The sequence below is a fragment of the Columba livia genome, chromosome 11, assembly GCF_036013475.1.
Source record: "Columba livia isolate bColLiv1 breed racing homer chromosome 11, bColLiv1.pat.W.v2, whole genome shotgun sequence".
In the NCBI taxonomy this organism is placed as follows: domain Eukaryota; kingdom Metazoa; phylum Chordata; class Aves; order Columbiformes; family Columbidae; genus Columba; species Columba livia.
The window spans coordinates 15,904,097-15,925,888 of NC_088612.1; the positions used below are offsets into that span (position 1 = coordinate 15,904,097).

General features: G+C 38.2%; 1 protein-coding gene and 1 long non-coding RNA gene across 7 annotated transcripts in view; one reads left to right on the plus strand and one right to left on the minus strand.

Annotated features, from left to right (window-relative positions):
• The window catches only part of LOC135580499 (uncharacterized), a 28,347-nt gene extending 6,967 nt beyond the window's left edge, over positions 1-21,380 (plus strand). The window contains exons 2-3 of the long non-coding RNA XR_010475258.1: positions 13,167-13,313; positions 19,348-21,380. This is a non-coding gene — a long non-coding RNA (uncharacterized LOC135580499). The remainder of the gene's footprint in view (positions 1-13,166; positions 13,314-19,347) is intronic.
• The window catches only part of TRPM1 (transient receptor potential cation channel subfamily M member 1), a 78,577-nt gene continuing 56,932 nt past the window's right edge, over positions 148-21,792 (minus strand). For 4 of the 6 annotated variants that reach the window (XM_005511121.3, XM_065076045.1, XM_065076044.1 and 1 more), the window contains 12 exons: positions 19,331-19,620; positions 18,604-18,832; positions 18,048-18,170; positions 17,574-17,705; positions 15,437-15,565; positions 14,473-14,724; positions 13,632-13,806; positions 11,094-11,114; positions 9,275-9,419; positions 7,014-7,213; positions 5,734-5,866; positions 148-3,848 (listed from right to left, as the gene is read on the minus strand). In XM_005511121.3, coding sequence (XP_005511178.2) covers positions 2,573-3,848; positions 5,734-5,866; positions 7,014-7,213; positions 9,275-9,419; positions 11,094-11,114; positions 13,632-13,806; positions 14,473-14,724; positions 15,437-15,565; positions 17,574-17,705; positions 18,048-18,170; positions 18,604-18,832; positions 19,331-19,620 — 3,105 coding nt within the window. In that variant the 3' untranslated portion in view covers positions 148-2,572. Of the gene's footprint in view, positions 3,849-5,733; positions 5,867-7,013; positions 7,214-9,274; positions 9,420-11,093; positions 11,115-13,613; positions 13,807-14,472; positions 14,725-15,436; positions 15,566-17,573; positions 17,706-18,047; positions 18,171-18,603; positions 18,833-19,330; positions 19,621-21,792 lie in introns of all 6 variants that reach the window. The other 2 variants (XM_021299270.2, XM_021299269.2) reach the window with 2 other exon arrangements.

The following is a 21,792-nucleotide window of genomic DNA, read 5'->3' on the forward strand; positions in this document are numbered from 1 at the left end:
CATATTTAAATCTTATTAAAATGGCTGTATGTCTAAAATAACTCTGCCAGTGTCAGTGTAGTTAATTTGCATTTAATGGCAGAGGGGTTACCATTTCAAGTTCATGCTATTCAAGAGCACAGAAAACATCCAAGCCTTATAAAGTCATCACTGTATAGAGAACTTTATGGAAAATTACTGAAAAATATTAAAAAAGAAACTTTACTTAGAAAATGTTTGGCCCATGCATAAGAAGCAGCCCACTGCATAAGAAGAAACAGGTAAGTGAAGTGGTTTGATATCATTATGGTGAAAAATTTGTTATACTGAATTAATTTCACATCTTTTTCATAGGTTTCTTTATAAATATTTTTACACAAAGGAAGTAAATAAATACAAAGGTAAAACGGTTTTGTTTGAAATCTACATGCTATCTGATAAATTTGCAATCTAAATGCTAAAAAAATAACTGGTCAAACAGAGCATGATTTAACAAACATTTTATAAAGACCATGTAACAAGAGGTATGCCACCCACTGTATTCCGTTCCAAAATGCATACTGCTTGTTTAGCAAAGTGCTGAAATGCTGCATCCCTTTGTGTTTGTTAATGACAGTTTCTGGTGAGTGTGCAGGCAAACAATAAAAAGGCATTATTAACCACAGATACAAAATGGCTATGTAGTTGGAGAGAATGGAAACACAGAAGTAAACATGCAAGTGAAACAATTTCAAATGTCATTCTGTTTTTACAAAATGTCAGGTTCCCTAAAGTTGACTAAAAGAGAAGCCCACATGAAAAGCAAAATGTCAACTCTGTTCTGACAACAGTGAAACCAGTAAACCTGCTAATACAACCAAGCTAGCAAAAATCCATAGTGAACAATGACCGAACTTTCAGAAATGTCTATGCCATTACCATGATCATTCAATATCGTAACAGTACTTCAAGGTATAAGTATGGATGGAATATGAAAATGTAATGCAAACAATAAAAGCTGATGCCATCAATGCATTTGTGGAGTCTTCCATCAGTCTCTGCATTTCAAAATGCTGTAAGCAGCATCATCAAGGGGGTACCAAGACCTACATACATGGAGCTGATGGGAGGGGGGAAAAAAGAAATTGTATCTTTTCAAAACAGTATATTAACAAGTCCTGCTGGTAAATGAGTTAAACATAAACTTTTGACCAGTACTCAGTGAACAAGTAAGACGCCTTTAACTCATTTTCTTTCTTGTCTGTTCAATGGTATGTATCCCCTGCAAAGAAAGGTGCTGAATATCTAGGAAAACAAAACTCCTAAAAGATAACAGAGAACAATGAGGAAAATGACATCATACTATTATGAAGAAAACTATCAAAACCTGGTACTTAGAATGTCACTGTTGGGACAGGTGTGCTGGGCAACTGTAACTATAGATGTGGATTTCCAGTGTTAATCATTGAGGAATAGAAAACACTTTTGCTGTGGAGACATTTTTCCCTTTGTTTTTGAAATTTACTGAAGAAAATGCATAGAATTTCTTTTCTCATCTGGAAAATATATTTTTTGTTTAGACCAACTCCTAGAAGCTGTTCCTTGTTCCTCATGTGTCATCATAATGAAACTGCAAAATGAAAGAGTCATTTGTCACAGTAAATTTGCTTCAAACACAGATTGGCTACATTTTGATCTCACCAGATCAGAACACCTTCCCTGTTTCATTTTGTTTTACCTTGTGGGCATCTAAAAAAAAAAGCCAGATTCTCACTCTACATGGACTTTGATGGTAATCTCCATTTATACAAAACACTAATGTGGATCTTGGATTCATATTATTAAAATCTCCCTAAATATTTTGAAACAATGATCTCTGTTTTTCAACAGTTTAAGGCTGTCAGCATGCTTTGGGGTGGGGAAAGATGTGATCCTGAAAGCAAGATTATGTCATTAAAGTTCAAGGACAGGTCAAGAATATGTCTACACATTACTTTCTGGGTCAGGTTTCTCCAAGCATAACTATATTTTGCTGCTCAGACCTGTTTTAGTGCACGAAAACTGCTACATTGTGCCTTTCTGAAAGACGAGCTAAAGCAGCATGCGTGAAATCAGAAGTGAAGGAGAGGACTGCATAATTTTTCCTTGCCTCCAACATTTTTGTTTTGATCTGAAAAACACAATGGCCACAAAGAAACCAGCTGCATAAGTAAGGATAAAAACAAAGGCTGGTTAAAATTTCGTTCAGTTTAAGAAGTCTTCTAATCCAAAAGAAGAAAAAACATTTTCTAAATTATTACATTATAATATTGTCTTTCTTTCAAGCGCTTTTGTAAGACCTTGTCAGTAAATGAGCTTATGAGAGAGGCTGAAATGGAGCAAAGAAAGATCTATACTGTTGGCATCTGTGAACTGTGCCTACTTTTTACCTGCCCCTGAGAGAATATATTCCTTTCATCATTTATTTAAGAACCAAACATATCTCTATTAAATTTAAAATAAAAAGAAACAAATTGCAAAATTCTTCTTTAGAAGTTAATTTTAAAATCCATAATTTGTTCAAGTAGTCACGCTGCTTTCTTGACAGCCGATAAAATTGGGGCCACAAGCCACTTTAACATTCAGTTTCTGTGGATGCATTTTCTTGCCTAGCTTTCTGTTCTTCTGTTGCGCTGCCAAATGCTACCACCAAATTAGTTACGCTGCTGGCATGTCCTGGTCTGTTTAATTTGTCCTTTACAGACTTGGCTTTCCGAGAATGGCTGTGCAAACTCTTTGACCGTACTGATGGGAACCCAGAAGTTCTTTCTGGCTTCACTGATAGTAAATTCTCTTTCTCAGCCTTGACAGTGGCAGGCATAGAGGTGTAAGAGGCACTCATACCTGCTTCTCCAACATCACTGTCATCGGTGTCTGTCTGTAACTGCTTCTGCTCTGCTTGCCTTTCTGCTTCAGAGATAAAACCAGGGTATTCTGGAGGACGTTCCTGAGAAAGTTGCTGCTCAACTTCATATTTCCACTCTGTGGCCCATTGTTCAATTGTAGAAGGGCACACCTGATCCATGATAGTACTGTACTCGGCCGTCCAGTTGTTAACTCCTCCAACCAGCTTCCCACCCTGTGCAAATATAAAGCTCCTTGACTTGGTCATAGTGGTTTGACAAGCACTGAATGTTTCAGGGGGAAAATAGCGCATTGCTTTAGATTTGTCCAAGGGATAAGAGATGGTTGCTTCTAACTTGGTGCGTTCTACTTTTAATTGAGTGTTCTGAAAATCTGATCTTGGTACTGACTGACTGTTGGTAACAGCGTTCATCTGGTTTATACTTTGAGGAACTGTTCCATCACTCTTGAAAATTGCCTGCTTTTCATCCCCAAAACCAGCTGAACCAGAACGGGGTCTGGAAACATTCTGTGCAGTTTCTAGTGTAGGTTTACTGTAATCTGCTGTGGTGACTGCATTAGCACTAGAGGTATAATGGAGACCAGTGTGGTGTTCTGGAACCAGCATCCTTGGGTCTGCTCCATCTTCTTTGGTACCAATAGAATGGGCTTTTTTACGCAATCCCATTGCTGGTGACATAGGAGTGGTAATGTCATCATATATTAACTCATCACCACCGACATGGTATCTGTACATGCTGTAGCCATCAGAGCTGTTAACACTGCTTTGCCTTAGGAGATATGCAGCATCACACTCAGACGAAGCCCGTGAACGTGTGTATGTCAGCTCAGATTTGTCAATACCTGCCAGCTTCTCGAGAGCATTCACCATCCGACCAGAGAGTTCTTCCAGTTGAGAGAGTCGAAGGTCGACTGTTTGAAGAGAAGCTTTCATAAAATGTTCTCTTTCATTCACTTCTTCTAGCCTCATAGACATATTTTCAACTCTGTTGGGTACAAAAGAGGAAGCATAGAACAGGAGATGTGGAATGGTGCAGTAACCTATTATAGGCACCCAGCTACTGATTTCGTGTAAGGCAGAATTTTGTGCTATAAATCATGCTTCATTCTTTTTTCCTATGTGTAGCATCAAAAGCATGTGCATTTTCTTGTTATCTATGCTTTCCATACACCATATTAGAGGACTATTTGAACTTTGCTCTTACCTACATGCCAGGTGAGAACAAGAGTTGCAGCCCTTAGGCACAGCCTACAGTTAACAATTCTGCGTGTGCCACCCACTTCACATTCAGTTGTCCTCTCACTGTGAAGCATTAATTAATCATACGAAAAGCAGTTTCTAATGACATGCTCACAGGATGACTTAAAATAGCATCAAGGCATGTTGTAAAACAGTTTTTGTAGCTGGAGGAGAGAGGACATACACTGGTGTGTATGCAATTACTTTAGCTCTTGACATATCTTTCAATTATGTATCAGTTGAAGGGAGTAGAATTATTGTCTAGATCAATTAAAATTATACTTTTTCCCATTTTGTTTTATCATTTATATCATAATAGAAGCAATGGTACCAGAAGAATGCATATAAAAGTAATGCATTAGAATGTAACTTAGAGCTCATACACTAGTAAATGAACTGCAGAAATTCATGTTATTTTGCTCTTACACACGAAAGATGATGAAGCAAGAAGTAATGAGAAATAAGAAGCCATGAGAAGTAACCAAATCTTCTTTGTGGCCATAGACCATAGTGAATCAGTGAGGCTTACCAGCCCTGCTTTATTCTCTGCCACAATACCTAGGATTTTGACAAATTGCCATGGATAAATGGTGCAATAGAAATTACTTGAATACACGCAGCAATTTCATTTACTTCTCTGTTCTCAAACCTCTCATGTAATAATGCAAGATGTTCAAGGTCTCCCTTCAAGAGAAAGATGTTTATCCTTTTAAGAATTACATGGCTCAAAGAGCTACTTCATAAGAAATGTTAAAAAGAAGGTTATAATATAGAGAGATAGATAGATAGATACATACATACATACACACACACGTGGAGTAGTTAATAATAAAAATATTGTAAGGTAGATGAAGGTGAAAGCATGTTTAAACCATGTAACATTTTCATTACAGGGAGAAGTTCTCATCATTTCAAGGAAGTGAATAAACACCCCATCCTTTGACTAACTTAGAACTACTAACAGAATAGGCAGAGCTTTTGGGAATAGTCTTGCCAAGTGACCTACTAAAAAAGTGCTGCTGCCATTATCACTGTGTGCTTACACAGCAATATGCAAACATTACCTAGTCCTCACAATGGCTTAATGATTTACATATGAATATTCCCTCTCCTTTAAATGGGGAAGTACATATTGAAAAGCTTTGAAGAGAATCTGTGGCAGAGATTAAAATTCAGCAGTCGTGAGTGCTGGACCCTAGTGCAAACCATACATCCAAGGGAAGAATCCTCAGTGCTTCTGTCATTCAGCTCCAACATGTTTCTCATTGTTAGATGAGCAGTTGGAAGTTCAACAAGTAGTAATTTGCTCAAACAGATAAAAAGGATAACTCTGATCTTCAGATGGGTGAGAGGGAAAAAATTCCCTATGAACAAAAATGTTCTTGTACCAGAGCTACCCAAACCAGCAGCCTCAGTGACATACCAGCAGGAATAACACAAAACTTGCTCTTGATAGAGATACACCTGCACAGATAATTACACAGGACTCAGACCAGCTTCTGAATGGGTGGTGGTTTTCTTCAAAATCTGAATCTTTTGTACTATAACTTAACTTTGGTTATAATGAAGACACAAAAAAGCAAACATTGTTCCAGATAAGTGGTGTGGGGTTTTTTTCTTATAATAGGTACCTTTCAGAGGTAACTCTGATGCGTTCATCATTAGATGATTGCTCCTCATCTTCTTTTTCCTGAAAGTATTCTTCTACACACTGCTCTTCGAACTCATACAGTTTCTTTAGCTCTTCATCATTCAGAAATAACTCTGTGCAAAACAGAAGAACAAAATATGAGTTTCCTTTTTCTGAACTTCTGGCAGTCAATTTAAATCCAATTTAGCAAATTATTTTGGATGTACGGATACCGCAGATTCTACTCCTGCACTAAAGGAACAGATGATTTTGTAAATAGGGAATGAGTACTTAGCCAGAGATGTCCGCAGCCCTAGAGGCAATGTGATGCATTATGACCATCATCTATGACCATCCACCGCGGACTGTATTTTCTCAATGACCTCTGTACTTTTTAACAGTAATGCTATGCATTAAACAAACTGACCAGATTTTACAGGACAATCTCAGCCAGCTTGACTGTACCTTCATTCAAATGTCGTTCTTAAAAGGGTGCCAGTTATAGGCAATAGATAATCTAATACAACAGATTGTTTCCCAGACATTGTCTGGATAACATCTTCAAAACCTGATAATCGTGTAAGGAAAACCCAAGCTCTTGGGAACATTTCATCCGTTTTTGAATTTTTCTCTTTGTATTCAGAGGGAGTGTCACTTTTATTTGTTTCCCCTTTTTTGTTTTTTTAACTCAGAACCATATTGTGCAGAAATAGAATTACTTACAAAATACGTTTACTGTGAAATGTAGAAATACAAGGATAATTGTGAGCATCTGATTATTTCAGTGAGTCGTATAATGAAAATAATCAACAATTACAGAGTATGTTAGAAGAATCCTCACAGTTCCCCTGTGAAATGGCAGATAAATCTCTAACATGCAGAAATGAAAGTGAGGATACTCTTAGACACAGAGTGCTCGCAATCACAGAGCTGAAACTACAGATGACATTTGAAACTGTGATCCCTTCTTCTCAGTTTCCTGTTTGCCTTCCCCAACATACAAACTTCACCTAGAACTTGGTAAAAATGGATTAAGCTCATGCCATCTCACTGTTCTAAGAAAGCATGTTAAAGAAAGGCTTCATTAGCAGCACAGCACTGCATATCCTCTGGAGCCCAAGGAGCTCAAGAGCTGTTAACTTGACATAAGTTTTGTCCCATACTGTCCTCTGCACATACGCTTGACTGTCAACGTGAACAAAGTAGTTCAGCATTGGAAAAGCTGCAGCTTTCAGCTAATATGGTGCAAAGAGGTCAATTTAGAGAAGATTTTTTGCATACTCAGTCCCCTGTCACGCTCATCCTGGTCTCCTTCACCCTTCCTGCAGCGACAGCAGATTCTCTTGATGATTATGTAGATGTGGCTGAAGATAATCATTGGTGGTGGAAGGACAGGTCTGTCATGGAATGTCATGATCAGCTGGTACCGCTGGAACTTCCAGACTTGGTTGGATATTGATTTTACCTCAAAGAATGTATTGCTGAAAGGGAACATAGGCACAGTTTCTATTAGGCCTACTTATCATTGAGTAAGTACTATGTTGAAAAAAGCTGCAGCTAAATAACAACATGAGGCCACATTGACTTTGCTTGGTTCAGCTTTACGTTGATGCTGCTGAACTTCCTGAACCAATGATTAACCTGATCTCAGGATTCCACTGCTCCTTCTGAGTGCAGAAAAGCCAAAGGTGCTCTGCATCCCTTATGTGCCACTCTGAACAAGCTTCCTCTTAGACTGTTCGCTCCTACTGTATGAAGTCCTTTAGGTGTTAGTGAAAAGAAACTTACACAATTTATAAAGTATTTCTTTGAACACATGCCAGTACTTGATGTTACACAAAGTATTAAATCAATGAAAGGTATTTAGTGTGCTAAACTCAGATGCTTCACATAGTTTGCTTTTAATATGCTAATCAGCTTGACCTACATAGAAGACTTTTCAAGTTTTCACAAAATGTCCTAAATTCAAACTTTATTCACTCAGACTTGTGACTTGAAAACATAGTCCATATTCTTGTAACAGAATTTGTTCTTGGAAGCCATGGCCTCATCATTTCTACACCAAAATAATGTGCATTATAAAGATGTTTTGGTTTGCAATTATAAATGATAGTATTCGATCCAGAGATAACACTAGTCAAGGTTATGAAATACCAACTAACAGAAAGCAGAGTTGCTGTTCTGTTTTAGAAAAAGCTTTCAAGCTATCTTAAAGTATGCTCAGACAGCTCACTCCACTTCTGTAATGATGATATTGGCACTTCCTTTTTTAGATTTGCTGTCCACTTCTTTTCTAACTTTCTGTGCTTCAGAAAATCTACATTCACAAAAACAGTTAAAACATCTCTTTGAAACCAGAGGATTCTTGAGTTCACATAGTTTTTGGTTTCTTTTAGCTAAGTACACATGAGATTATTTACCAACGATAAATGACAATCTGCCTTCATTCTGTGTCTTCTGCAAAGCAGGAATTCCCGCTTGCAAGCATGCTGGGATGGCAGGAGTTAACAGCATGACCTACTTCCCAAACTTCTGATTCCTTGGTGCTTCAGCCAATAATAGCTACCATTGTAAGACTCTTCCCATTCCCTCTGATGTGACCAGCATGTAAGAACTTGAAAATTCATGACCTTTTAAACTACATACATCAAATGAAAGACAGGCTTTGTGAGCTGTGGATTTCTGGGCACACAATGAATTATTTTTGTGGTTGTGACAGCAGCTACCTATGCCAACAAACCCTCCAACACTTCATGTTTATGGGAATCAAAAGTGGATCACTGGGTGTGTTTGGAAGTCTTGCTAGAAAATAGATATTTCAATTCTATTTTGTTTTTCTAGTTTTTGTTTTTCTTTTCTTTTGTTTTTATTTTTTTTTTCTTTTTTACCCGAAGGTCATTGCAGGAAAAGCATGCAATGTCACTTTGGGTAGAAAGAACAAGCAGTAGAAATTTTAGACTCCAGAGAAGTCTAAATATAGATTTCAGGAATAACATTAAGAATGTGCACAGTGCTCATTGCTTGGACTGGCTGCAGATCTTGGAAACATGTAGCCATCCTTTCTTTTGGTTCAAGGCAATACAGACTCCTGCATCATATAAGTAGGACCTTTTTTTTTTACTAAATGAAAAGCAAAACAAGAAAACAAAAAGAAAAATAAGCCAGATTTTCATTCTGCACCTCTGTCACAGACTCATGTACACTAGTGGTTACATGGGCTTCCATCATGCACATAGCACATTTCAGGAATTTTGTTTTTCATCTTTCCAGAGCAATCTTGAGACCTGTCACTATCCACTAAATAGTACTGGAAGCAGCCAGATTCTCTCATATGCATTACTGCAATTGCTGGCAAATTCAAAGCAACCTTTCCTCCACTCCTTCCCAGTGTATACACAATTCCCAGTACCTGCCAGTCACATTCATAGAGTAAATAGATTCTGAGCGCAAATGCAAACCCTTGCAAAATCAGATGATGGGCTCTCACAGAAACTTTATCTTGGCAACAAGAAAGCAATGATAGTGCATGATGATTTACATACTTGAAGACAGCAATCAGCAGGTTTACCAACAGAATATTTGCTACCAAGAGGTAACAGGCCATAATAGCAGGAGTGAGCCAGGCCCCTGGTATACATGGAGGGAGGCGTTTACCATCATCATCGTAGAGATTGTCCCCACAAGGAGCTGAAGAAAAACCAAGAAAGTTATTTTTCACAAATTGCCTGATACTTAAAGACACTATTCACATTTATTTAATGACACATGCATAAAATTTGCCAAGCTCAACAAATTTTGTCAGTTTATTTCCAGTAGCAAGTATGTATAATTTCTACTTCAAATTCTGCTTCTAACTACAGCATACAAAAATAATTTCCCATACTAGTGAACGGCGAGGCACTTCCAAGTTTACTGCTGAGTGTGGCTTTATCTTCAAATTCACATGGGTTGTCTTTTTCTCATAGTAATAGTCTAGGACAACATCTTAATGTGGATACATATGTATCGATACTGGAATTTAAAAAAATTTCCCCAACCAAACTTGTATGCATACCATGCCCAAGATATAAAAGGATTTACTCAGTGGTCCCAGATTGCTGAGCATAAAATTGAAATTAAACCTTTATCAGGGATCTGAGACGTTAATGGTTCCGACCAGCTTCACCTGGGGTGTACACCTACACAGACCTGGCCCTGCCTGAGCTGTCAAGTGTGCAGGTCTCAGCCCTGGAGGGACCTCGCACCTGGTCCCTGGATGGACCCTTCTGTCTCTGGCCGTGTCTCCTTTTGCCCCTGGCTGGACACCCTAGATGGCCTCTAGACTCTTACTTGTCCTGTCTGGGGCTGTTAATGTCACCAGCAGGTGGCCCTAGTGCCACTTTCAGGCTAATTTCTGTTTGCCTTATTTTTCACAATAATTCTAAAATTTAGATAAAATTTTAAAACAAAGAGATATAAAATCAAAATTATGTAGCAACAGCAGAATAGGCTGTTGAGACAAAAAATGGGAATATTGATCAAACAGATCAATACAGATACCAAATAACTGCCTGAAGTAGTCCTGAGAATACATATGTTGTCTTGGGGAAAGAGCGATCTTGGAGCTGGATAAATGCAAGTGCAGTGCCAGTGTATCTGATTTCAAATGTAAGGCTAACTTTTGGAACCATTTAGTAGCAGGTAAAGTGTTTATCAACCACAGGTTCTTTAGCTGAAATCTTAGTAAATACTAAGTCTGAGAATAAGTTCATTACAGATTTAGTTTAAGTGAATAAACAAACCATTTATAAAAGCATTTTGCAAAAACCCAATGCTTCAACCTCACCTGAAAGATAATTCAAATTATTTGAAAACAGATCAATCTTATTTACTGTGAACTGAAAGAAACATTTATGCTATGAGTAAGAAAATACATTTTACTTGCTTTTCACACATCAAACCTACATTTTTACTGTTTATCATAAGAAAACTGTAACAGGAAAGTCAAGCATATATCATTCACAGCGACCAATCAAAGTACTGCCAAATAAATACTAACATTGTACTAGGTAATCAAAGGGATTGAGTTATACCATGACACTCATGCATCATAGGTTTTTTTAAATGATCATTTTAATGTCAATATATTATACTAGAAACAAGTCATAGCAACCACATAAGCTCAGTTAAAACTTCTGATCTGCAATCTGCATTAAAATAAAATTTTTCCTCTGCTTCAAATGAAACTATTACAGTAGAAAACCAAGATTCACACCTGAATATTGGATGAGGCCTATAATTAGAATGTCAGTATCTAGTGAAGAAAAAGATTAACGAATATATTCAATTAAATGAGATAATCAGCTCTCCACACAGACTTACGATTAATTTCCATGGCATAGACTGAACAGCATTCCAAAGGAACGGAATAGAAAAGAAGGCAGGGAGAGAAAGGAAGAAAACAACAGAATAACATAGGAAAAAAATTAAAAAGATTATTGAAAATGCAGTTTTGCTGCCAAGAAAAGATAAGCAACTCAAATGTCAGAACAATCGGGACATATGCTTTGAAAGAATGTCTTTGCTAGGAATGCATTGCATTCTGCAATTTCCTTTTTGTGTTTTCTGCAAACGTTACATATGGCAGTGAATTCATGATATTAATAATAAATCACAAAATGCTTCTGGCAGATGATCATTTAAATATACACGATATTCCAGGCAAGTAAACAAAACCGGTGGTCACCACAAACACAAAACATCTCAAAGTTATCACACAAAATCATTCTTTTAACCATCACGGAAACGTTTCCTCCATTTCTCTCTCTCTTCTTTTTAAGAAGCGCCCTGGCTTTGAGTCTGCCAGCTGTTTCTGTTGAATAGCTCTGTTTCCGTTAATAGTCATGATACTGATGTTACTGCAGCATACACCACCATTAAAGCCCTTTTTGGCTACCAGTGTGGATACGTGCTTGCCAACCCCTAAATGGTGATTGCAAGAAAAACTATACTACTGAAAGAAGCTCAGTCAGGCTTCTTTAGTGTTTAAGAGTATGTTTCTGTTGAGTACTAGATGCCACTAACTTCTTGCTCATGGCTATCTTCTAAACTGAGTGAACCTAACAAGAGCATCCTCAGCAAACCGTATCTGGACTTGTGTGTCTAATCCTGGAATCCCCCATAGAAGTCAGAAATTGACATACTGGAAAGACTCCAGTGAAGATATTAAAAACCTGACTGGACAGTCCTTGAGCAACCTGCTCTAATTTACCCTGCTTAGAGCAGGGAGGTTTGACTAGATGATCTCCAAAGGTCCCTTCCAACCTCAGCGATTCTGTGATTTGTGATCTTCATCTTTAGGTGACAGCCTGTCCTCAGTGAAGCTATTGGCAAAAGTCCAACTACCTTGTTTCAGAGGGAAAATCTGGTGTAATACCCTTTCCATAAATTGTTTACACTCATGGGTCTTGGCAAAACTATGCATAAGCACCTGACACAGAGTCAGGTTAGACTGCCCATAGCAATCACTCCCCAAAGACTTTTGAGGCTGCCTTTGTGGTGTGTTTACAGAGAACCACAGAAAGATCAGAGTGAAAATTTCTTACTGAAAGCAAAAAGATCTTCAGAAGTCAATCCATAGACTTCTAGACATAAGAAATGTACAGAATAATTGTAATGCAGTCTGATTTTGCCAGCACAATGCCTTGCATAGCCACTTCTATTTCAATATTAAACCAACAACAAAACCACCCATTTTCAACTTAGCTTATGTTTAAGCTACTGACACAGCAAAGCTTCTGACCTGGGAAGGTTAGTGGAGCAAGGAGCCAGACTGAACTTGTGTAACAGGAAAGCCCAAACTTTCTTTTCCCCAAAAATCTTTCACACTGCTGAAGAAAGATTTCTAATATAACTGAGAAATGCTTGGAAGTACGAGAGAAGTCGGAAACACCACCTACATTGAAGAGATCAGTATTGTTGGTAAGGTGTGAGTTTTGATTTTTAAAGAAATCAAACTGTCTACATGGGCAAGCATTTGTTGTTCAAAGTGAAGTAGGATTTAAATGCACATTATGAGGCACAAAGCTCAGGAACTGTTACAGTTTATTCCTCCCCACAGGAGAATTAACCCACTTGAGATACCCTTGGCTTATCCTGGCTCACATGCACTGAAACTGCAATACTAGACAACAAACATATATGTGATGCTGAAACAGCAGCTTATATTCAGATAAAGTACAAACTATGTGATACACACCAGAGGAGGCCAGTTGCATTTTTGTCTGTACAAATGTCAAATATTAGCATAAAACTAGCAGTAACATGACAGTTTCTGTCTCCTCTAAAATACTGACTTGCTTTTTTTAAACTGTGCAGCTTTTTTATAAGAAAGGCTATTTCCACACCCGAAGCTAATCAAGCCAAATTTTCCTTTTTTGTTTTGTTTTTCCGCAGGTGTAGAAAAGAAGAACGTGAGCAATTCATGAAACGGAAACATTTCTGGAAAGTAGACAGATGTGTCAATGAGAGTAATGAATTAGCTCATTGCCTGTGCTGTGAGTTGGAGATGAAAGGATATGTGTATTTCATCTCCTCTGCAAGGTATTTCTTTTTTTCTTCTTCTGTTGGAACTGACTATTAGTAAAACATTGGTTGAAAAGGTTTCAGAATGATCTCTGTTGATCCCTGTAAGTAAACAGAACACTTAATAGAGTTATACTTTTGGATAGGAGACTATTCCAGATTGTATCACTCTCAAACAGAAAATCATTCAGTCTCTGGAGTCTGTCACAAGAAAACAACAACAGTATACTCATAAGGACAAAACACTACTTCCAAATTAAAAACAATAATTAATTTGGATCTGATCATCTGCCTCAGAAACAGGAAACAGACTCTTACTATGAATTCTACTCTTACGGTCTATCTGGTCTGCGAACACCTCTCCATAGATCATCCAGTAGGGCATGTAGAAGATGTTGCGAGCTAGTCTCCAAGAAGGCTCCTCATCTGGGTGCAGGATAGCTTGGCGGGCTACTCCAAAACTCATCAGAACCACAAGCATGATGACCACAAAGTAGAGCATGTCAATCATCTGCACAGAGAGACCACACAGAGGCTCTTACATCACCAGGTAAAACAGTAACACCAGCATGTCTGTTTGCCAGCATGCGGTAAAGTAAATAAGAAAGAATCGAAAGAATAATTTTCTTCATATTATTCTTTGTATTTAACTACTGCTCATGAATTAAGCATACATAAAAATGCAGTAAAACCAGTCATTTAAAGGAATACTACATTTATATTTAAAAATACTTAAAATGATAAAATCTTTGCAATCCCTATTCTCTATTGCATCAAGCGCACTATGCTGTGTTTCAGCACAGACCTCTTCTGTGGCTGCAAAGAGATGATATAATCGTTGCTGTATCATCTCCTGACCACGACTAATGGTTTTGTGATATTCCTGGTGTACCAGCAATCTGTTATTGCTATGGCTCTGGGAGGCAGAAGGCAGGCAAAGTCAACAGGTTTTCACAAGGCAGTTCAAAAAATAAAAAAAGAAATAAGATTCCCTCTTGAATAAAGAAATTATTAGCAAGAGTATTGTACCTCGTGTGTCTGTGAAATTCACACAGCACCTTTTTCACAGCCTTTATTCAGTCCTACGCGGATGGAAAACCACTTTTAAAAATAAGAACTGAATTTAGTTTCCCATGAAGTTCTGAAATACATAGTTTACAGCAGTTTAGGCACTAACCATCTTTCCAATCATCATGACGTAAGGTCCCAGATATTTGTTCACACCAAAGATATCCAGTACTCTAATGTACCAGAAAATAATATCTACGCAGTAAATCACTCTTCCATAACCCATGTAAGGCTGGTTCTGTAGGCGAAGAATTGCTCCTATCATAAATACTGAAATAGCCACTAGGTCAGTAATATTCCAGTATTCCTGGAGCCAAACTTTCACTTTTTGGCTCAGCTTGCCAGGCTCTGACATCAGGATCTGAAATGAAAAAAAAGAGTAAATAAATAAATAAGAATTTAAAAAACAAGCAAACAAACAAAACCCTCCCAGATTACATTTTTGAAGTAATGGTCATGAAAAAAGACCAATATTGTGATGCTCAATAGGTGTCTGAGACCCCCTCTACTTCTAGTAAAATTTGTCTCAAGCAGCAATATTTTTAGCTACTAGCAGCCAAAATTTCCTTTTCATAGAAACATAGAATGTTTTTTGTTGGAAGGGACCTAAAAAGGTCATGTAGTCCAACCACCCTGCCATGGGCAGAGGCATCTTTCACAGGTTGCTCAAAGCCCCGTCGAACTGGACCTTGAATACTCACAGGGCATCCACAACCTCTCTGGTCAACCTGTTCTGCTGTCTCATCACCCTCATCATAAAAATTTCCTCCTTATGACCAATCGAAACCTACCTTCTTTCAGTTTAAAATGGTTGTCACTTGTCCTGTCACTACAGACCCTGGTAAAAAGCCTCTGTCTTTCTTACAAGTGCCCTTTACATATTGAAAAAGAAGTTTTAATGTATGGGAATGGGTTATAAATTAAACTCTCTCCAGCGATGAGCATTTTGGGTCTCTGTGAAATCCTCTCTCATATATGGCTTCTCAACCCTCTGCACAAGTTCATGCCATTATCACCTCTAAAAGCAAGCTTCATTTTAAGGATTATGAGATGTTGGTACGATTGGACTTTACCTCTCTGACTTTCTCTAAAGCCAGAGTCACAATGTAGGAGATGACAATCCATTCCTGGACTGATGGCCACCGTTCCATCCGCACCAAGATGATATAATTAAATAGCATCAAGTATCCGAGGTATGATATCTACAAAAAAAAAAATAAAAGTCCTTTATGGACCTTAGGTAATGGATCCCGGGATCCCTCCACAGTTAGGCAGTATTCAATTACTTGAGATGACTTACACACACACCAAAAAAATCAGTCTCCACTAACTTCCATTAGGAAGTTCTGGACTATTAGCTTAAGTCAATAGAGGTATCACTCAGTTTTCTGTAACTACTAGTGTAAATGTGAAACAGGTGATGCTGGTGTCTCTGTGCCTCACAGCAGTCTTTGGTGACTGGCCAAACTAAAAAATTCAGAGATTTTGGAAGTCCAGAATTATTAATAAGAAACCAAAATGGATTCAATGAGTTTGCAGAAAAAATACATAAGCAGTAATAAACCAAAAGATTTTCCGGGGAAAAATGGAGTTTTCTAAAGAGTAAGATATTCAATGTGAAATGTTTACCCACGGTCTCAAAACAGATGTCAAGCAGGATGGGGAAGCAGGGCTGTGAGCAGCACCGGTCAGGAGGGGTAGGGGAAATAAAGAGCCACAGAGGCCACCTGTTCTTCACCCCGCAATAATGTGGTTGAGACCATATGGGCAGAATATACTCTTCATGTGAAGCCAGAGACATGTAGACTTTAGGTATCAGTCCCTGCAACATCTCTTCCTATACTTGTCACTTAAAACCATCTGTGTGAACCGTAGGTTTGCAGATATTTTGCTTGCTTTAAGTAGCCCCTAGTCTCAGGAGCAACTTTACTGCTGAAGCCTAATTCAGTCAGAGCACAAAAGGCTGCATCACCGTATCAAAGAAGAAACACCAAACAGTAGAGGCAGTAAAATCCTTTTAGCTGAGGGCCTGTGTAATGCATGAAAGCACAGCCCACCCTAACTGTGACATTCATATGAACATGTATCAACACATATATTGAGGCTATGGGGAAAGATTCATGTGCTGAAGACCCTTACTTGCATTAGAAAGATTTTCTTCTCTGAAGGAAGTGGGCCTGGTGCAATGCCCGCCCTCTAGCTGCCATGCACACTGGCAGAGGCCACAGGCCTCCAGCAGTGGAAAGAATGACAGATGCTGTGGAACATATGATACAGGCAGCTGAATTATCTCATATGTTGAAAAAAGCAAAACAACAATTTCAGAGCACTCTAAATCAGGCCCTTCATGCCTGGGGCTTTTTTAATCTACTAAAATGTAATTTATTTACACTGTGAAACAACGTTTAATATTTTATTTGAAATGAAATATGAGTTTTGCTTTTAAATTATTAATACAGGCAGCAGAAAGGCATCAGTATAGTCTTAAGTGATTATGATGTGCTAAAACTAAAACCTACATAATATTACAACGTACTAGGTACTGGAAATTCCAACTTTGAATCCAGTATCCTTTTTAAAGGGCACATGCAAAATTTATGAGCAGTAGCATGAATACTTTTTCTGTTTTATTAGAACAGAGCTTAGCACCATATAATTCTTGATGCACTAAAGAGAAAATGAGATGCTTGTCAAAAATAAAACTTTTAGTTTAGATTTAATTATTTAAATAAAAGTACCTCTTAAGTCTTAGCAGACTGGGATCTGTGCTTCCACCTAGCTTGCACTCATCTGAGCCTAAATGTCAAGAGAGCAAGTGGAAGCACTGGTACTTATGGCATTACTTCTTGGGTCCTAAAGCATATTTGAATGTAGAAGAGGAGCCAGAGCCTTTAGAAAGCAAGAGAATCCAGCCTAGTTTGGATTGAGTGACTGGACTGTGGAGCTTGCACTGAATTTGACAGATGATTAGCCAGACAGGGCCTCCTTCAAGGTGTGTAGGAGATTTAGAGGCTGACAGCAAAAGCTTCAGTTATTCATTCTGTTTCATTGTCTATGCGTTTTTCTCAGAATAAAGGGAGTGCTTTGCTCATCGGATTCCATGAATGTCAGTACTGTTAATTTATTACTTGGTTATTATTTTTACATTGGAATCCTTTAAGTTAAGGTGCAAGAAAAACAATGACTATCGGTTTAATCATCATTACTTACTGTGTAGAACCAAAATTTGACAATAGGTGCATTATAGAATTCATAGATCTTTGTTCCAATTGGAAGGCTCTTTTGTTTTTTCTTTCCATTCTCTTCATCTCCTTTTCGGGAGCCTGCATCCGCATTTGCATCCTGGAAGACCAAAGCTGTCAATTTTCAGAAATATACAATAGTAAAAATAGTAGCTTTTCCTCAACTGCAGCCCCCGCCAACTGTTAACTACATGATGTTTCTTCTGAGCAACAGAGCTCTTTTTAGAAGTACAGAAATACAAATTATGTAAATCTGTACAACTACACAGATAATTTACACACCCTAAGAATGCAGCCTATACACTCCCAAAACTCTTCACTGATTTTGATCCCACAGAGGAAGTTGAGATTTTAACCTAAGGGACCTATAGCATAATCAGAGAAGTTAGAAAACTGAGCACTCTTGAGATATTATAACTTCCCAATAATCTTCGTTACTGACCGCATTTTCCTCCTCCTTTTCTCTGCCTTCTTCATTTTCTCTTGATGTCTGGTAAGAATAATCATCATAACTCCGAAACTCTAGGAAAAGGATGGTGGGAGGGAAGAGAATCCCCATTATAACCTGTACAAAAAGAAATAATTCAACTCAGATGACAATATTTGTTTACATTAATAGATTGCATAATGTTCATATCTGGTTCATTTTCTCTCTATTCCAATTGTGTGGACCCCAAACGAGTTGGTTGTATCCAACTAAATTTTAATCAAAGGTGTTAGGTTTTCAGTTAACAGATTTCATTATTATTTGAAAGCCACAACTTTGCTCTCAGATTCCAATCATGCTAAGCCTTCTATGGATTTATACTTTCCTTTCTTGTGGGGTAATGTTCCTTAGATATCCTGAATTTGGAAACAAAAAAAATAGCTTTAAAACAGGTATGTTCCTAAAACATCTATAATTAGTGAGCCAATTTGTTCTATGCATACACTAAGTATAGTGTAGTGTTAACATGCAACAACATATACCTTTGAAAACAACTGCAGAACAGAAATACCTTAAGGCCTGGGTTTTTCCGCATGCGTAGTCGCCCCATCCACATATCTGTTAAGAGCATCTGGCTGCATGTGTGAGCAATGAAGTCCCTGTGTTTAGCTGCCACAGCCAATTTCAGGCAGGTAGAATTACTCCAGTTTTTCAGTTCGTAGGTCAGTAGTTTCATGGCAATCTGCTCGTCGTGTTTATAGGACTGATCCAAGAGTTCAACAGCCAGCTGGCCAAAATCTCTGGAAAATGCAAGATAAGTCCAATGAAGTTTGATTTAGAAATCATGGTTTGCTTGCATTTCGGGGGTTTAATTCTGTTCACAGGGGATCATGTTTTTCCACACACAAGAACAACTGAGTCTCAAGCTTAATTTGGGACAGTCTATGAAAGTTTCAAACAAATTTTGATTGACCAGAGAGAACTGGCTTAGACTGATAACATTTTAAGGCCAGTTGAGATATATCATCAGATACCCCTTAATTTATGTGAGTAAATCCCCAAAGCAACTTTGTGAATTAAAACTAGCTAGTCTTACAGAGAGAGAAGGTGAAAAAAGACTGAATTCTGTAAGAAAAAATGTAAGTCTTCTGCTAGTGTTGCCTTCAGATTCTGAGACCACATTTTGGCTTGTTTACTGTTGATAAATAGGCTCAGAATGGCATTCTGCGGACTTATGTTCTAGAAATAAGTTGTACTTTACTAGGAGTAAAGCTTCTCAGAAAGTCAGGTCTACTAACTTTGAGTTGTTGTCCAGATCCTGAGAGATGTCATCCACCAGCTCACTCTCAGAAGACTCATGGGCCATCGACTTGTACAATTTACAGGCCACAAGTGCCTTGGCCATGGTTTCCTCCCCTCGCTGCCAAAGGAAGAGTGCCATCTTTTGCCGTTTCATCAGCACAGCCCATACCATCAGTTCATGAAAGGGATACTGAAACCGGCTGACTTCTGGGTCATCCACATCAATATCGATCTCTTCCTCCTTTTTCTTCTTCTTCTTCTTCCCTTTGGTGGGAGGCTCATCATCCTGGGAAGAAGAAAAAATGTTCCCATCAATTTTTAACATCTAACCTGACAATGGCACCATGCACAGAACACGTTTTGAGATGACATATTAATAGGTAAAGTTCTAATTTGTTTTTGCTGTTTGCTACAATGAATACCAATCGTGATAAAACTACAAAGAACACATGACAGCACATGCACTGGGTTAGCACACACAGCTTAATATTTCATTCAGAGAACCGTTTCTTGCATACTTAATTACAAGTCACCCATCTTGGATTAGTACAGTAGAACCCTGTTGTACTGAAGGCATCACTTTACACTGCATTGCAAATAGATCTCTACCGCACGTGTAATTGCAAAAGTTGATCTGCAATGAATTAATATTTAATGAATTCCATTGCAGTGCCAATGGACCTTTATCAAACCTGAATTCACTATGAATAGGTTCCACTATAATTTCCAATTTGATATGTCTGCACCTATTCCTGAAGAACAGTGCTGCTTATCTCACAGGTATCAAAGCAGGTTCCACACTGACATGCAGGTGGAGGGTGGTAACATGCACATGGAAGAGAAAGGCAGATAGTGCCCTTAAGAACAGCAAGATACTAAAGGGAGTTTTCACCTTTGAATAAGCAATCTCCTCTTATGTATGCAGTGCAAACGGAACGTATAAGTATCCAATTTCTTAAAGGGATAGAGAGGATTAGCCATTACTACAGGAACCAACATGGAAGTAACTGAAGGAAAGTACTGACAATGAAGCAGGATCCTGAAGGGAGAAAAGCCATGATTGGGAAAATTAGGGTTTAAATAATGTAGGAAGAACATTGCATATATAAGTGTAGACAGAGCTCATAATCATTGCAGACCTTGATTCCAATCTCAGAAGTGGATTGCAAGTAAAAGCAATTAACATTCTACAAAACTAGTTCCCGTTCAAGCAAGCTCAGCAATATGCACCTTTTTTGACAAAATTTGAACTTAAATCCTATTTCCAGGTTCAGCCTCACACCTCAGGTTTCCAAAGATGATGCTTCAGCTCAACAATTAAGTATATATTTCTATTTCATCAGTTTTAAGAACTGCAAGTGATGACCTCTGTCTCCTATGGAAAATTCAGGGGTCATTAATTGCATGCACATAAATAAAGTGTTCAGTATCTCTGAAGCACAGGGCATAAAATCTCAAATGGAGGACCAAAAATGAGGTCGTCTCCACACCAGGAAAATCAAATCAATACAAAACCCTGGTTAAGAAAGAAAAAGAGCTAAGGAGTCTAAAATTCCTGTTTTAGAGCTGCTAACACTGGAAAGGAAAGAAACCCCAGACACCTGGAGTCACATCAATTTACTGACCACTCCAGCAAAAGAAATGTTATTTTTTCTTTTCACCTTTTCTTTCTCTTGGAAGAAGGGAGTGGGCTACACCCACTGTCAAGTGGAGAGAACACTTCAGTTTGTGACACATAAAACATTTCTTACTGAAAGAAATGTTCTTTTGAAGAAGCACTAAGCAACCTGTGTATGATCACCACTGGTTAAAAAAGGGCTGCACCTCCGAGGGGCTGAGCTTTTGGCCTTGAGCCATTCAAAAACAGGAAGCTGATCAGAGAGTGAACATAACCTCCACTTTCTCTGTAGAGAAGAAAGCTGCTTATCTGTTTGGGGGAAAAGGGGCTGTTGTGTGTAGATACAGTTCCCATCAAATGTACCACAAGCAACATGTACATCTCCTGTGTTTGAATACTATCATAGCGTTAATAAAAGCATGCTTCACGAAGAAATGTACCTAGCCTCTTTTGGTAAATGCTTCCCTGGTCTACATTAACATTTTTGTTCAGAAACAAAAACAAGTGCCTCTTTTGGAGTGAATTTTTAGGCAACATCCCAGACTCGATTCTGATCGACACACAAGTAATGGAGGCAGGGGTTAGACTCAAAATTCTGGTTTATCTTCATCATTTACAAAGCATGGTGCCACCAGGGTAGAAAGGATGTTTTAGAGTAGAGGACAGCATCTAACAGGTCATACCACATTGCTTTTTCAGTCCATTTAATTTTTTTTTTCTATTATAAAACCTCATTTGCGCATAAGTTGCTACTTTCTGTTTAAGGGGGATTTGACCATACGTAGCATTGCTGGGTCACATTCTCTTTTCCATATCATTGATGTTCACATCTGAATGATT